Source organism: Ammospiza caudacuta, chromosome 28 (assembly GCF_027887145.1).
Source record: "Ammospiza caudacuta isolate bAmmCau1 chromosome 28, bAmmCau1.pri, whole genome shotgun sequence".
Lineage (NCBI taxonomy): Eukaryota > Metazoa > Chordata > Aves > Passeriformes > Passerellidae > Ammospiza > Ammospiza caudacuta.
The window spans coordinates 3,771,200-3,788,107 of record NC_080620.1 but is presented as its reverse complement, the minus strand read 5'-3'; the positions used below and the strand labels follow the sequence as shown (position 1 = coordinate 3,788,107).

Sequence of the window (16,908 nt, the reverse complement as noted above, 5' to 3'; positions counted from 1 at the left end):
GTCACTTACTGCCCGCGGTCACTCGCCCACCACCGCGGGGACAGCACAGTCCGGTATCCGCCGTCTGCCGCGATGGGCGGGCTCGGGACGAGAGCCGCGGGGAGAGGCGGAGGGCGCGGGCCACCTGCGGAGGGTGACGTCCATCTGTAGCCTCACCTGAGATACGCCGAGCTCGGGCCGGAGAGGCGCGGGTCAGCCGGGCTCCACCGTTTTCCCCGGCTCCGCCACCTCCCGGAGCCTCCGCCGCGTCCTGGGCTCCGCGCTCCTCCCGTCCCACCCCGTCGGGGCCGCCGCGGCCGCCAGGGGGCGCAGAGCGCGGCCGCGCTGCACCATGGGAGTTGTAGTCCTGCGCGGAGGGACTCGCGCTCCCGGCGTGCCCCGCGGCGGCGCGGCGCATGCGCGGGGGCGCGCGGCGCGCGTGGCCCGGGGATGTCGCTGCTGAGGCTGCGGGCGGTGCTGAGGGGCCCGGGCGGGCTGAGGGGGCCCGGTGAGCGAGAACGGGGACCGGGGGGACACCGGGGCTCCGAGGGGCGTGGGGGGACCGGCGGGGACACCAGGAGAGCGGGACACGGGCGGAGTGTGCGGACGGAGCTGGGCCGGGACGCCCCACGGTGCCGAGCGTTCTGTGGGATACACCTGGAACATGGGGGGCGCTTTCTGAGTCGTGAGCACCCCAGGGGTAGAGTGGAGGCTGTGGAAGTGCTGGGATGTTGTTGCTCTTTCGGGAGCTCTGGGTCGTGTCCCAGGTATGGGATAGCACCCACATGCTCTGGGGGTCTCGGGGTGCTGCCACCCCATTGACAGCGCTGGGGTTTGTGGTGTCCCTGGGGTCGTGTTCCTTCCGAGCCTCTGGTTCGTGAGGGTGAGGGGTGTCCCTGTCCCTCCTGTGCTGCTGCTGGAGCAGCTGAGCTGAGGAACATCCCTCACTCACCCTGTCCATGCTGGGGCCATGGGGCAGAGTGGGGGACATTGAGTGTTTGAGGGTGTGGAGCTCCCTCTGACCCCCCACACCTCTGCGTTCCTCATGGCAGGGATTCCATGGAGAATCTTCAGGAGCTACTCCTCTGCCAGCACCAAGGAGAAGGCGAACAGAAATGTCCCCTGTGAGAGGACAGAGCTGCTGGAAGGTGAGTGCTGGGAGAGATGCAGTGAGCAGACAGCAGGCAGAGCAGCCTGGGCTGTTGCTTTTTCCCTGGCAGTAACACTGCTGGGTTCCAGGGGTGCTGGGGTGGGTTTCTGGATGCTGGGGTGGGCTCCTGGGTGCTGGGTTGGAGTGCTGGGGTGGGCTCCAGGGATGCTGGGGTGGGTTCAGGGATGCTGGGGTGGGTTCCAGGGATGCTGGAGTGGGTTCTTGGGATGCTGGGGTGGGTTCCTAGGATGGGGTTCTGGGATGGGGTGGGTTCCTGGGATGCTGGAATGGGTTCCAAGGATCCTGGGGTGCATTCCAGGGGTGCTGAGGTGGGTTCCTGGTGTGCAGGTAGATCTCAGAGAGACAGAGGTTGGTGTCTCTGTTTTGGAGCCAAGAAGAGATGAAGTTCTTGTGTGAACCCTTTTGTTTGAGCACGATGCTGGTACTTCCAGGGTGAGGACAGGACAGAGATTTTTGCTGTGCCCTGTCTCCCATCACCTCTCTGTTTCCCACTAGTGCTGAAGGCTCGAGCCAAGCAGCTGCAGGGCAGTAGCGTCCCAGAGGTGACAGTCAGCAAAGTGGAAGTGGCTGCACTGGACAATGACAAGTTCCAGGAGGCTGTGGTCCCTGGCCCCAAGGAGAAGCAGCCCATTCCCAGGGCACAGGGTGATGGCCTGGCTCAGTCCAGCACCTGGGCCAAAAAGCTGCAGAAGGAGATGTACAGCCAGCAGCCAAAGGTGAAGCAGGAGTTGGGCAGTGCTGCCTCCCAGCTGGCTCTGGAGGCCAAGGGAGAGGCCACACCCACAACAAAAACCATGAAGAGCCCAAAGGTCCCAAAGACAAAAGCAGCCCCTGCCTGGACCCAGAGCTCTGGCAGCCCCCACAACAAGCCCAGGGTGGTGGAGGTGAAGGGAGCTGCAGAGCTGAAGAGGCCTCAGAAGATGCCAAAGGACACGAGCAACCAGCAGGTGCTGCAGCAGACCATCCAGGCCAACCTGGAGTGCTTCCTGTTCCTGCAGCAGGCAGAGGAGGCTGAGAGGTACCTCCTGCTGTGCCACAGCTCCCCCGTGAAGAAGAAGGTGATGGATGTGGGTGCCTTCAACATCGTCATGCGCATCTGGGCCAGGAAGGTACCAAAGCCTGCTGCTCCGGGTGGGAGAGGGGCTGGCTCGTGAGGAACAGCCTCCAGCTGCTTTCATCTGTGCTGGGCACTGCAGCAAGTGTCCAAGCAGGGCTGCTGGCAAGGGGGACTGGGCTGGCATGAGGCCACAGATCCCTGTGAGGTGGCTTTGAGAGGAGTGGGGAAAGGGTAGGTTAGATCTGACTAAATCTGAAAAGTAGAGGGGTGTGGAGCTGTGATTTTGGGGGTGTTTGTGTCAGTGTGCTCAGCCTCCTTTCCCACTGGCTACAGTGTCCACAGCCCCTTTCCCTTCTCAGTGACTGCATGGCCTCCTTTCCTTTCTCAGTGTGCACAGCCTTCTTCCCAATGTCCACAGCCTCCTTCCCTTAGTGTCCACAGCCTCCTTTCCTTTCTCCATGTCCACAGCCTCTTTTCCTTTCTCCATGTCCACAGCCTCCTTCCTTTCTCAATGTCTACAGCCCCTTTCCCTTCTCACTCCTTCCTTTTTCAGTGTCCACAGCCCCCTTCCCTTCTCAGTGACCCCAGCTTCCTTTCCTTTCTCCATGTCCACAGCCTCCTTCCTTTCTCAGTGTGCACAACCCCCTTCTCAGTGTCCACAGCCCCTTTCCCTTCTCACTCCTTCCTTTCTCAGTGACCCCAGCCTCCTTTCTTTTCTCAATGTCCACGGTCCCCTTCCCTTCTTGGTGTGCACAGCCTTCTCCCCTTCTCACTCCTTCCCTTCTCAGTGACTCCCTTCCCTTCCCTTCCCTTCCCTTCCCTTCCCTTCCCTTCCCTTCCCTTCCCTTCCCTTCCCTTCCCTTCCCTTCCCTTCCCTTCCCTTCCCTTCCCTTCCCTTCCCTTCCCTTCCCTTCCCAGTGACCCCAGCCCCCTTTTCCTTCTCAGTGACCCCATTTTCCTTCCCCTCTCTCCTGCAGGGCTGTTTGAACCGCCTGGACCGATTGTTTTCCATCCTGGAGGCTGCAGGTCTCCAGCCCAACCTGGACTCCTACGCCACGGCCCTGGAGTGTGCAGGACGGACCCCGTCACCTGCCAAAGCTGTCCTGAGGTAACACCTGGACAGGAGCTCCACATGCTGGCAGATGCACTGGGTTGGGGTCAGGAAGAGCTGTCCCCTCTGTGTGCCCACCTGGATGCTCTGAGCCACTTCCCATGGCCAGATTTTGGGGTGGGTGGAGCACATTCCCTGCCACCCCCACTGCTGGGGAGTTTGTGTGAGATTGTGCAGGGAGAGGAGATGTGGAAGGTGTGAACAGGCACTGTTTCCCCCAGAGCTGGGCTGGGAGAGGCCCTCTCCAGTCAGGGATTCCTTGGTTCCACAGCCATCCCAGGCATCTCACTTCTGCTCCCTCAGTTGCTGCCTGGTGGGAATGGCTTGGCTCCTTGCTTTATTTTATGGCTCCTCTGTTTGTTTTTATGGCCCTTCTGTGGGGTTTGCCCATTTTGGTGGGCTCAGTCACACAGCTGGTTCCTGCAGAGCTCTGCAGAGCTCTCCAGAGGAGCTTGGTCAGGAGATTCAGGTAGATTTTATAGAGAATAATGGACAGGAAAGTGTCAGTGCTAAAGATAGCAAGGTTGTAGATGGTAGATTTCATGGACAGGAAAGTGTCAGTGCTAAATGTAGCAAGGTTGTAGATGGTAGATTTCATGGATGGGAAAGTGTCAGTGCTAAAGGTAGCAAGGTTGTAGATGGTAGATTTCATGGACAGGAAAGTGTCAGTGCTAAAGATAGCAAGGTTGTAGATGGTAGATTTCATGGATGGGAAAGTGTCAGTGCTAAAGGGAGCAGCTCAAAGGGCCCTGGAAGATCCCACAGGCTGGGCCTAGGGGCAGTGCCTGAGGCTGGAGGCACAGCCAGCTCCTCTCAGAGGATGGAGAAAGCTTCTGATGCACTCGTGTGAACCTCAGGGATGTATCACTGCTCTCTGTCCTCTGGCTGCTGACACATTCTAGATGCCTTCAGGGAATATCTCCAGTCAGCTGCCTCTGAGGGGGCTGTGCTGGACGTGTGGAGCTGTGGCAGGGCAGCACAGGCTGCGGGGCTGCCTGTGGGCAGCTGCAGAGGCCTCCCTGCCCAGGAAGCTCTGCAGCAGTGCAGGCTGAGGGATGGACACCTGATCCCTGTAACCTGAGGCTGCTGGTGACCTTGTGGGACAGGCTGTGCTGAGGCAGCTCCTGTACAACATGCTCAGGCCCCTGGGGAAGATCCAGCCTGTCCTGTCTGCCCCTCCTCAGATACCTGCAGCAGCTGAACAGCAGTGGCTTCCATGTGGATGAGCTCTTCCAAAAGTGCCTGTTTGAGGAAGATGAGAAGGAGAAGGTGCTGTTTGCCATCAGGACTGTCCAGCCCAACTACCAGCTGCCTCCTCCACCCAGCCCCAAGATCAGCAAGTCTTCTCTGCTCCAGGACTTCTATTCCAGAGTAAGCCACAGCGCTCAGGGAGGTGTTGAAGGTGTTCTTAGGTACAGCCCAGGGGAGGGCTAGAAAGAAAAAACCTTTTAACCTGATCTGTGCCCAATAACCCGCAGAAAACATTGAATGGATGACATTACTAATATTAATAACTAAGAGGAACAGCAAAGCAGAGGGTTTGCAGGGGGCTGGAGATGGCCTCCATGCGTGGGAGGGGGTGCTTGCAGAGGTGCATAACACAAGGAGCAGAGCAGCCTCTGGGATTTGTGTGTGAGAGACCTCTGGGCCCAGAGATCCCAGCGAGGTGCTTTCAACCCAGAATTGTACCACAATGGTTCCTCTTGCAGGGAAGCTGGAGAATGAGCATGGCTTCTCCTCCCAGTTTTGGCACTGACTGCCTCTCTCCCATTGCAGGAGACGATGGGGGCGTACCCCAAGCTGGATTTCTCCGTGCAGGAGCTGCAGGAGTGCTTCCAGCAGCAGCTGGACATGGAGCTGAAGAACACCGTGACCATCGAGTCCGTGGAGGCAGCCAAGCCCCTGACCCCACAGGCCATCAAAGCGGTAAAGTTTGGGTTTGGGACAGCCCTCAGGACCTGTGGGTGAGAGCTGGGGCTCCATGAGGTAGAGACCAGGCTGCTCATGCTGACCAGCTCTCTTCCTTCCTTTTCCTGCAGCGTGAGCTGCTGGGCACGCTGCGCTCGCAGTGGCGCGATGCCATCCTGCAGGCCCTGCAGAGCTCCAAGCGCAGCATGGCCAGGCCCAAGAGGATGTCCAAGTACAACGTCCTCTACCCCTACCTGTGTCTGCTGCCAGATGAGGAGTATGTGGACATCATGCTGCAGGTAGGAGCCTGCCCTACCCTCCCAGGAGTGGGGCTGGACTATCAGCATGGGGGTGTCACAGAGCACTAATGTCCCACTTGAGCAGAATTGGGATTTCCTGAGAGGTTCATGAGGTTATTAACTTCAGGCTGTCTGCTCCTTTTGCAGAGCAGCCAGAGAAATCCATGCTCTGTCCTGGTTTTTTTTTCCTTCCTCACCATCTGTTCAGTATCATGGAAATCAGCATCTTTCTGTGCTCCCTGCACAGCAGCTTTAACTCCTGCTCTTTCTGCTGTATCTCTCTGTTCCTCCTTCCTAAACCCTTTTTGCCTTTCCCTTTCCCAGATCCTCAATGACCTGTCTCCACAAGGTGAGTCCCTGGCAGTGCTGGCCAGGGAGCTGGGCTCCAAGGTCTATGACAGGTACATCATCCAGAGGAAGCTGCGCAGTGGCCAGCTGGAGAAGGTGCAGCAGATCTATGAGAGCTACATCCAGCTGCTGGCAAAGGACAGCCAGGTAGGAGCCCTTGGGGCCAGGAGTCCATGCAGGAAAGCTCTGGGCTTTGCAGGGCAGGAGAGGACAAGAGGGGAGAAGGGGCCAAGCCTGCTGCTCTGGGTAGGTGAGCAGGTTGTTCTCAGAGCTGGGTGCTCATAGGGGCAGGCAGGGCTGCAGTCTGGGCAGGATGATGTGGGGACAGGGTGTCAGCACTGGGCTGTGGTGCAGTGCCACTGTTCCCATTCTCACTGTTAGGCTCAGCCCACCCTTGTGACAGTGTTCACAGGGGTCTTAGCATGAGGGAAGAGACGAGAATGTTGACTCCATGTTTCAGAAGGCTCGATTTATTATTTTATTATTTATATTATATTAAAACTATACTAAAAGAAAGGATTTCATCAGAAGGCTAGCTAAGAATAGAAAAAGAAATAATTAATAACAAAGGCTTGTGTCTCGGACAGAGTCCAAGCCAGCTGACTGTAATTGGCCATTAATTAGAAACAACCACATGAGACCAATCACAGATCCACCTGCTGCATTCCACAGCAGCAGATAATCAATGTTTACATTTTGTTCCTGAGGCCTCCCAGCTTCTCAGGAGAAAAAATCCTAAGGAAAGGATTTTTCATAAAAGGTGTCTGTGACACAGCCTCCTCAGCCTTCCTACCTCTATCAGGAAGGACCTTTGGGGACACAAAGATAGGAGATTCCTTCTCAGGGCCATATCTCAGGTAGATTGATCCACTCCAGCTGACTGTATTTTCTCCCAGCCTAAGCAGTACTTGCCACGGGAATACTGGGAGAAGCTGGTGGCAGAAGCAGGCTTTGGGCCTTCCCTCAACCTGAAGTCCTGCACGTGGCCCTGTGTGCTCCTCATGCGCCTGGGCATGCACATGCTGGAGCTCCTGGTGAAGGCTGTGAAGGTGCCCAGGAACATCCTCAATCGTCGCCTGGAGTCCAAGCCTATCCCTGTCCTCTACCACGTCTACTCCTTCTACAGTAACTGGCAGGTGAGCCTCATCCTGGGGGCTCCTGTGCAGGGTCCCCCTTTCTCAAAATCAGATCCTTGCAAGGCTTTTTGTGTCCTTGCTGCCATTCCTGCTCAGGGATGCTTTAGGAGCCCTTGATTCTTCATTCTCAGAAGGAGGTGAGGCTTTCTGTTCCAGAGTGGAATTAGATTGTTATTGGGATTAGGCTGATATGAAGGAAGTTTTGACTGTGTTTGTAATTGTGTTCTTGAGGTTGTTGGATAGAAGTGGAAATAGGATGGGGGTGGAGAGGGTTACTAGGGTTAAGAGTATGAATGTGTTTAGGACTGGTGAGAGGTTCATTACTTTCACTTGGACTTGCACCAAGATGAGTGGCTCCTAAGACCACTGGATTACTTGTCCATTGTCCTTTGAAAGTAAGGAGACTGAGGTTTTATACTCAGATACCAGAGTTAGCAGTTCTTGCTGATTTTACCTCTCCTCAGCAGGTGAGAAGGGTTTAACCTTACTTGGCATGATCCTTGTGGGATGTCTGACTGACCACAGGCTCTCCCACACTCCAGCCCTAACCCTCTGCTGCTGATCCTCCTCTCCAGGTCGGGCTGATAAGGCCCCATCCCATCTTCTCCCAGCTCGTGTCAAACGCTGCAGAGACCACGCTGACCTTCAACTCCTCTGCCATGCCCATGCTGTGCCCCCCTGTGCCCTGGACCTCCCCCACTTTTGGTGCCTTTGTGCTCAATGACACCAAACTGATGCGTTTCATGGATGACACCACCCACCACCAGCTGCTGCTGGAGCAGTGTCCCCTGGTGAACCTGCACCCCGTGCTGGATGCCCTCAACCAGCTGGGCAACTGTGCCTGGAAGATCAACCAGCCAGTGCTGGATATCATCATCTCCATCTTCAATGACAAAGGGGATGAGAAGCTGGACATCCCACCACCCCTCTCCGAGGCTCCCAAGCCTCCCACTCCTCCTGGCAATTCCTCCACCTGGAGCAAATCCTTCAAGCACGAGGTGTTCCTGTGCAAGAAGAAGGCTGCAGAGATGCACAGCCTGCGCATGGATGCTCTCTACAAGCTCTCCATTGCCAACTATGTCAGGGACAAGGTGTTCTGGTTCCCTCACAACATGGATTTCCGTGGCAGGACTTACCCATGCCCACCCTATTTCAACCACCTGGGGAACGATGTCACCAGGGCCATCCTGCTGTTTGCAGAGGGGAGGCCACTGGGCCCCAAGGGACTTGACTGGCTGAAGATCCACCTCATCAACCTGACAGGGCTGAAGAAGAAGAATGCCTTGCAGGAGAGGCTGGAGTATGCCAATGAAATCATGGAGGACATCCTGGACTCGGCTGACCACCCGCTCACAGTACGTGAAGTAAAATAAAATGGAAATCAGAATGGATTTTGTAACAAAAACATTAGGAAAGATTTTTGAGAGGTAAAAAGGGAGAAGGCAAATAACCTAAATTCCTAAATAACCTGTTCCTGTCTGAAAACATGATGGGAAGTGGAGGCATGGTGGGGAGGTGCTGTGCCCAGTGTACCCCAGGTGCTCAGGGGCTCCTGCTTGTGATTTGAGGTGCACAGGAGCATTGCCTGCTCCCACCAGCCTGGCCTTTCTCATTCCCAGGGCAGGAAGTGGTGGATGGACACAGATGAGCCCTGGCAAGCCTTGGCATGCTGTATGGAAATCGCCAAAGCCTCGAGGTCCCCAGACCCTGCAGCCTACATCTCTCACTTCCCAGTTCACCAGGTAGGAGCCTGGCAGATCCTCCTTCCCAGTTCACCAGGTAGGAGCCTGGCAGATCCTCCTTCCCAGTTCACCAGGTAGGAGCCTGGCAGATCCTCCTTCCCAGTTCACCAGGTAGGAGCCTGGCAGATCCTCCTTCCCAGTTCACCAGGTAGGAGCCTGGCAGGTCCTCACAGCCTGTGTGAGGCTCAGCAGGGCAGGGAAGGAGCATCCAGGTCTCCAGCTCTGCAATCCCTGCTCCACGTGGCTGGGTTTCTTAGGAATAGAAATGCAGTGTGGGGCATTTTGGCATGAGAACTCTGGTGATTTGCTGCTGCCCGCAGCCATCCCTGAGCTGGAACATCTGAGGGCTGCCTCACTTCCCTTGGCTCGAGCAGAGCCCAGCTGGGAGCTCGCTGGCAGCTGCTGCAGGGTGAGAGCCAGGCCAGTGTCACCTTCTGCAGGCACAGGATCAGGACTGGAAGTTGGCCCAGCAGGGCAACACCTGGCTGGCTGGAATGCTCAGAGCTGTGCTTTGGAGGCCTTTCTCCACTCCTGCTCTGTGCCTGAAGCCAAGCAGCTCTGCAAGAGCCAATATGTTAGGTCTGGAACTCTGAGGAAGGGCACAGGGACAGAGGTGATTGTCCCCCACCTTCAGTGGCCTGTCACAATGTGCCCTGTGCCTGCTCAGGTGCTCCCTGAAGGCACCTGTCCCCCCTGGCTGCACAGCTTTGAGGCTGATAGTGGCCATAGGTGAGGGGTGGCTGCTCCTTTTTCTTTTGAGGAGATCAGGTGGCCATGACTGAGTGAGGAGGGCAGCAATTTTTCTGCCTGGAATATACATGAGACAGTCAGGTCTGATATTTTGATGACAACAAAAGGTCAAGAGAGCAGCTGGGGGTGTGTGGAGGGTGCAGTTTATGAAATATCATCAGCAAGGACTTCTGGAAGGTGCCAGAGTCTCGTTCAGCCTGAGTCATCAGTGCTCAATTAACAGAGCCATCAGGTCCTGGTGCTGCCTTTTCACACTGCAGGGAGTGGGGAGAGAAAGGGGGCCCTGCTTGAGGAACCTGACAGCCCTGGGGTGTCTGGGAGATCCTGAGCACAGGGGGACAGGAACAGCAGCACATCTCTGAGAAACATCACTGCCAGTGCAGTCTGGGGAGAACCAAGATGTTCCTGCACCATCCTTCAGGTCCTGTCTGTCCCACCTGGGCTGCTCTTGGTTCCAGCAGGGCTGCAAGGGCAGCTGCTGTGGCAGACATTCACTGTGCCTCTGGTGCAGCTTTGGGAAATCTGGGTGGGAGCTGGTTTCTGTTTTCAGAGCCAGCTGGGGCTTCCTGGGGGATCTCTGCCTTTTCCTGCCTCTGATCCCACTGCTGAGGTTGTTTTGACTGCTGCCTCTTGGGGCTGCTTTTAGCATCCCAGATACATTCGGTGTTTTCCCAATTTTCTGGTTTTCAGTGTTTCCACAGAGCTCTGATGTCTTTGGAAACCCACAGAGGTTGAGATGTGAGGTTTCTGATTTTAAACCTCACAGGTCACAGCAGCTGGGGATGGACTCAGGCAGGAAACCTGTCCAGAAGGCAAATGGTCACTGCTGCGAGATGGTCACTGCTCTGAAGAGTGGGGAGGGGAAATAAAAACCACCTGAGGCCAGGGTAGCTGTGCATGGGGAGGGGGCAGATGAGCAGGGCTCTGTCCATGCATTAACCCCTTGTTTCCTGGTGCTCTCCCTGCAGGATGGCTCCTGCAATGGGCTGCAGCACTATGCAGCGCTCGGCCGGGACCTCAGCGGCGCTGCCTCCGTCAACCTGGTGCCCTGTGGGCTCCCTCAGGATGTCTACAGTGCAGTGGCCCAGCAGGTGAGGCTCTGTGGGGACACACAGGGTCCTTTTGGACCTGCCTCCTCCTCTTGGTGTGCACAGGGTGTCACCTCCCAAGGAGAAAGGTGGGGGATGAGTGTGCAGAGAACTGGGGAGGCATGAGTGGATCTGACTGGAAATCTGTCCTCGTGGAGAAATCCCCTCTGTGTTCTGCTGTCCTCACTAGTCCTGAATGAAGCCTGGGAGAACTAGGCTGAAGAGGTGGAAGAGAGCAAGGAATGCTCCTCATCTCTTGGTTACAGCTGGCTGGCCCATGGGTTGTGAGATTTTTCTTCCTTGAGCTGAGTTGGAAGGAGTGGGTAGAGATTCAGCCTTGGTCCTGCTACAAAGTCTTTGGTTTCTTTGCAAGATGTGATGTGAAATTTGCCACTGGGAGAGTGCTGAGAGGCTCATTCAGGTGGCATTGGACCTTGCATCTCCCATTGGGTCTCAGCAGGTTTTCTCCAGAGAGCAGGAAGAGTTCATGGGGGTGCAGAATTTGCTCAGTTATCACTGGGGGGCAGAGACAGGAGAACCAAAGCTCTGAGCCACAGTCAAGCTGTGTCCTTGTCCCAGCTGGCACCAAGGGACAGTGCTGAGGCTGCAGGGAATGCTCTGCAGGCACTGTTATCCATGCTGGATCCCTTCAGCAGGTGCCTTCTCTTATCCAGGGTGGTGAAAATGGGCTGAAGGGATCCTGATGGGAGCTTGAGCCAGGCAGTGCCCAGCTGAGAAGGTCCCCAACCACAGAGGGGGCTCCAGCCAGCATGGCTCATGCCAGCCCTGACTCAGAGGCACTCTGAGCCAGGTGGAGGAGTTTCAGAAGAAGTTCTAAAGCAGCAGGGAAGGCTCTGCAGGCACTGTTATCCATGCTGGATCCCTTCAGGAGCTGCTTTCTGTTATCCAGAGTGGGGAAAATGGGCTGCAGGGATCCTGAGGGCAGGCAGTGCCCAGCTGGGAGGGTCCTACAGGCCTGCAGCCAGTGTGGCTCATGCCAGCCCTGACTAGAGGCACTCTGCTCAGGTGGAAGAGTTTCAGAAGAAGTTCCAAGGCAGCAGGGATGGATCCTGATGGGAGCTTGAGCCAGGCAGTGCCCAGCTGAGAAGGTCCCCAACCACAGAGGGGGCTCCAGCCAGCGTGGCTCATGCCAGCCCTGACTAGAGGCACTCTGCTCAGGTGGAGGAGTTTCAGAAGAAGTTCTAAAGCGGCAGGGAAGGCTCTGCAGGCACTGGATTCCTTCAGCTGGTGCCTTCTGTTCTCCAGGGTGGGGAAAATGGGCTGCAGGGATCCTGATGGCAGCTTGAGCCAGGCGGTGCCCAGCTGGGAGGGTCCTACAGGCCTGCAGCCAGCGTGGCTCATGCCAGCCCTGACTAGAGGCACTCTCTCAGGTGGAGGAGTTTCGGAAGAAGGATGCTGAGAGGGGTTTGAAGATTGCCCAGGTGCTGCAGGGCTTCATCAGCCGCAAGGTGGTGAAGCAGACGGTGATGACGGTCGTGTACGGGGTCACGCGCTACGGCGGCCGCCTGCAGATCGAGAAACGCCTCAAGGAGATCGATGAGTTCCCCGAGGTACCATTCCTGTGTGTCCCCCCTCCCTGGGTCCTGTCACTTTCCTCTTTTTGGCTGTCCCTTTGTATGACCCATGGCTCTCTGATCTATGCCAGGAGTATTTGTGGGAAGCATCTCATTATCTGGTGAAGCAGGTGTTCAACAGCATCAAGGAGATGTTCTCAGCAACTCGAGATATCCAGGTAGGGAGCCTGTTGCCCTTTATTTCCACTTTTTCTCCTTCCCTGGTCCATTTATGCATAGACAAGGGGATGCTCCATGGAGAGAGATGGTTCTCCTGGCTCCTGGCCCAGAGAGGATCCTCCTGCCCCAGCCCAGAGGTTTGGGATTGTGCCAAACCCCCCAGTAAGCCCTGGGGAGTTCTGTGGCAGGAGTGAGGGTGGCCTGTGCTGGGAGGGGATGGGGTCTCCCAGCTCCACACTAACTCAGCTCCTTCCTCTCCTTTTCTGAAGAACTGGCTGACAGAGAGTGCCAAGCTCATCGCCCAGTCAGGCCGGACAGTGGAGTGGGTCACACCTCTGGGGCTGCCCATCATCCAGCCCTACTATCGCTCCAGGTCCACTGTGGTGAGTGTCCAGGGGCAGGACTCATGGCCCCCACCCTCCCTGTGCTATGGTGGGAGCAGGGAGAGGACAGCCTGGGCTCCAGTGGCAGGTTTCATGGTCCCCATCCTCCCTGTGCCATGGTGGGAGCAGGGAAAACACAGCCTGGGCTAAGGCCTGGCAGGTTGGCATCGCTGGTGGGTGAGCCTGCAGAGCAGGTAGGATCCCTGAGTGCAGGCACATCCTCTAGCCTCATGGCTCCCTGCAGAGCCTGGAGTGTGTGGGTGAGCTGCTGAGGAAGCTCTGTGGCTCCATCCCACTCAGGCAGCTGGGGCACGGGCCGTTCCCTGCTCTGAGAGCCTCCTCAGGGCTCCTGTGACTCAGTCTCAGTGCTGGCACCTCCCACGTGCTGCTGTGCTGACTCACAGCCCCCCAGCCCAGCTCCTTCCTGGGCCAATACACCCTGAGAGGGTGAAGGGGTTCAGATGCCTGCCAGAACCCTCAGGAGGGGAGCTGGGCAAAGTGTCACTGGACAGTGGGAGCTGCTGTGGTGCTGGGACACTCTGGAGAGGCACAGGAGAGGGGCAGTGCCCAGCCCAGCAGGGTGACACTGGTGCCCTCTCTCCCCACAGCTGAATTGTGGCATGCAGCGCTTGAGTGTGAAAACCTCCAACAGCAGCCAGTAAGTACAAAGCCATGGCCTGCACCAGCCTGTGCTCTGGGGATAAAGCTTTCCTATCAGGGAAGCTCTCAAAGAGTGCCAGAGCTCCTGTTATGGCTCCTGAGCTGCAGAAGGACAGAGCAGCAGGGCTTGGGGCTCTTCAGGGCAGCCCCCTCACCCCCAGGCTGGGTGTCACCATCTCTGTGCCAGTGCTGTCATCTCTGGCCCTGAAATGCCCCAGCTCCTCTGTGCCCTGCTTTGTCCTGCAGGAAACCTGACACTGTGAAGCAGAAGAATGCCTTTCCCCCCAACTTCATCCACTCTCTGGACTCCACACACATGATGCTCACAGCACTGCACTGCCTCAGGTAGGGAGTGGGCAGCTGGGCTCTCACCTGGCTCAGGACTCTCCTGGCAGAGAATTTCTGGGGCAAAGCATCACATGGGACTGAGGAGTCCATGGTGGGTGGGAATTTGGGGCTCCTGGCAGAGAAGGAAAGGAGGCAGCAGGACAGGGAGATCCTGGGATTGGGAACTCCCTCTGAAAAGCTGCTGTGCAGGGAGTCTCCCTCTTGTGTGGGGATTCTCCTGTTCCAGCCAGAGGTTCTACATGGGGTGGGTCCATCACACAGAGGGGTCTCAGCTCTGCTTCATGGCTCCTCTGCCATGGACTCTCCTGGAAGAGAATTTCTGGGGCAAAACATCACATGGGACTGAGGAATCCCTGGTGGGTGGGAATTTGGGGCTCCTGGCAGAGAAGGAAAGGAGGCCGCAGGACAAGGACAGGGAGATCCTGGGATTGGGAACTCCCTCTGAAAAGCTGCTGTGCAGGGGGTCCCCCTCTTGATTGGGGTCACACAGAGGGGTCCCAGCTCTGCTTCATGGCTCCTCTGCCCCCTCCCAGGAAGGGCCTGACCTTCGTCTCAGTCCACGACTGCTACTGGACTCACGCGCTCACCGTGGATGTCATGAACCAGGTAAAAGTGTCCTCCTGGCTCCCCTGGGAGCAAATCTTGCTGATCTGTGCTCTGTGCCCACGCCAGGCCTCGCCTCCCCTGGGCTTTGCTCCATAGGCTGATTGATTCACCCTGAGGTGAGGTGAGCCTGGGATGTTTGCTGGCGGTCACAGCTGATTTCATGATACCCGTTCTCCTCCCGCTCTGCAGGGAGTGTGTGGGAGAATCTGTGGAAACAGGGAGTAAACAGCCCAGAATCCACAGATTCTGGCAGCCAGTGCCCCTGCCCTGCCCTGGGTCCTTCCCAAGGCCTTTTGTGCTAATGAGGGTCGACCTGTGCTTCACACCTCCCCAGGCTGGTTCCCTTCACCCTTGTCTGGCAGTTCCCCCTTCCCACTCCTGCTGCTCTCCCTGCCCCTCACCTCTGACCTGTCACTGGAAGGAGAGAAAACACCTGCTAAGCTGCTCCTCCCTGTTGTCTCCCTGGGTCAGGTCTGTCGGCAGCAGTTTGTGGCTCTGCACAGCGAGAAGATTCTGCAGGATCTGTCTGAGTTCATGCTGGAGAAGTACTGCAGGTATTCCTGACCTGTTGGGTTTTCCCTTCCACCTCACAGAGGTCATGTCCAGGTGCTCACAGATTGTGTCACCTGCTTGGGTGGGGAAGCTGTCCTTCCTTCTTGCTTGACACCCAAATCACCTTCAACAGCTGTGTAAAACCCAAGGGTTCTTCACTCTTTTGCTGAAGAACCAGGGGAAGGTTTGGCAGCCTTAAAGCCTGGCCTGGGCTGCTAGGGCTGAGCTCCTGCTCTCACTCTGGGGTGCCTGGTCTGTTTTGGAAGAGCTGAATCCAATTGTCAGAGGCTGCATTAGGGAGTAGAGGAGGGTGTGCCTGGTTCCAGATAACCTGTGTTTATTTGCTTCCTTCTAGTTCATCCAACTCCAGCACAGAGCCCATAGCCCACTGGCAGAAGAGACTGAAGGAGCAGCTGTCAAATGTCCCCAGCACAGGTAGGAGCATGGGGCAGGAACATGCACAGCTCAGGAGCATTTTGGAAACAAGGGGAATGAGATGGAGTGGCCCCCAAAACCACTAAAAGGCAAAAAGGCAGAGCTGTCTCCTTGGATCAAGGTTCCTCTCCTGTGCTGGAGTGCAGTGCCATGGGGCAGAGCAGTCCAGCATGTCCACATTCCCCTGTAGCATTCCTGTCAGTGCTCCCTGCCATCCTCCCTGCGTCCCTGGGATTTCCCCCAGGCTGACCCAGCTCTTCCCATCCTGCTCTTGTTCTGCTCCCATCTGTTTCCAACCCTGAGCATTTGCTCAGAGATGGGAGCGAGGGCCTGGGCATGGTAATTGCCAGGATCTAGATGATATACATGCAATGGGATTAAGGCAATTAGTTTAACTCCTTCTAATCCCTCAGCCCTGTGTCTGCCAGGCCATCTGGCTCTGCCTGACCTCTCTGTGGAGTGGCTCCATGGGCAGCACAGTGCAGGGGCAGGGATCCTTCGTGCACTGAAGCCACTTCCCTCCCTTTGTCCATCCCCACATCACTCTCTGCCCTCTCCTTTGCTCCCCTCAGGTGAATTCAACCTGAAGCAAGTGATGGATTCCACGTATTTCTTCAGCTGAGCCTGGCAGCCCACAGGGCCCTGTGGACCTGCAGCCATGGTGGGCACTGGCCTGCAATGCTCTTGTGTCCCACATCTCACGGGGAAGAAGCTGCAGCCTCCAGCCCTGCCTCACTCTGAGGTGCTGGGGCAAACTCTAAGGGGACAGGGGCTCTGCACTGTTTGCTGTCACTGCTGTCCCAGCACAGGGACAGGGCACCAAGCCCTGCAGAGGGCTGCAGCTCTGGGCTGGGGGCAAAGGGGTGGCAGGAGCCAGGGTGGCTCCCCTCAGCTTCACCCCAGTGCTGTGAGCATGGCCTGGTGCCTGTCCTGGGATGCTGTCCCTCTTCTTCCCTCTGCATCAGCAGGTTTTCAAATTTGGCAGGGCAGGCAACTCTTGGCCACAGGGCAGGTGCTGCTCTGTGCTCTGCTCCAGCTCTGGGCACGGTCCTCACTCTCATAGCACAGCTCTGCTCTTCACTCTCTTTTGCAGGGATGAGTTTTGCTGCTGCTCATGGGCTCAGGCAGGGAAAATCACTAACTTGGGGGTCAACGTGTATAATATTGTAAATAAAATGTTTTTTTGAAATACAAGATAGGAGCTGTGTCCTCTGAAATCTTTTCCAGGGGCACGGGGAGGTGGGATTGCTGCCTCCCAGTCTGGCCCTGTTCTGCTGACTGGCTGGGCACAGGGTGTCACATTCTGAAAATGCTTTTGTAGCAGAAACATGGAATTGTGCCAGTGCAGCTACAGTGGGAGCTGGACTCTCACAGGGACCAACTGCAGCTTTTCCAGGCAGGACCCTCCCTTTCTCACTGGACTGTGGCTTCCCAGACCTCTTCTCCACCAGGCTGGTGCTGGAGATGTTTGTACCTTGCAGCTGGAGCTGTGCCCCATAACCACAGGCTCACACTCAGCCTGCACCCAGCTTCTTCCAGGCTGCTGCTGGAGCTGGCAGAGCCTTTTCACCTTGTGGCTTT

The 16,908-nt window shown here is 56.8% G+C and overlaps 1 protein-coding gene across 1 annotated transcript; it reads left to right on the top strand.

Annotated features, from left to right (window-relative positions):
* The first annotated feature begins 561 nt into the window (after positions 1 to 561).
* On the top strand, positions 562 to 16,586 carry POLRMT (RNA polymerase mitochondrial). The gene is made up of 21 exons (XM_058820954.1): positions 562 to 746; positions 1,032 to 1,127; positions 1,646 to 2,259; positions 3,185 to 3,315; positions 4,503 to 4,689; positions 5,095 to 5,244; positions 5,358 to 5,525; positions 5,850 to 6,020; positions 6,770 to 7,009; positions 7,585 to 8,364; positions 8,629 to 8,751; positions 10,470 to 10,592; positions 11,981 to 12,160; positions 12,256 to 12,342; positions 12,613 to 12,726; positions 13,335 to 13,384; positions 13,633 to 13,731; positions 14,268 to 14,340; positions 14,812 to 14,894; positions 15,248 to 15,327; positions 15,900 to 16,586. Exons 3-21 carry the CDS (start codon positions 1,846 to 1,848, stop codon positions 15,947 to 15,949), a joined length of 3,303 nt encoding a protein of 1,100 aa, XP_058676937.1. The 5' UTR covers positions 562 to 746; positions 1,032 to 1,127; positions 1,646 to 1,845; the 3' UTR covers positions 15,950 to 16,586.
* Positions 16,587 to 16,908: the final 322 nt, after the last annotated feature.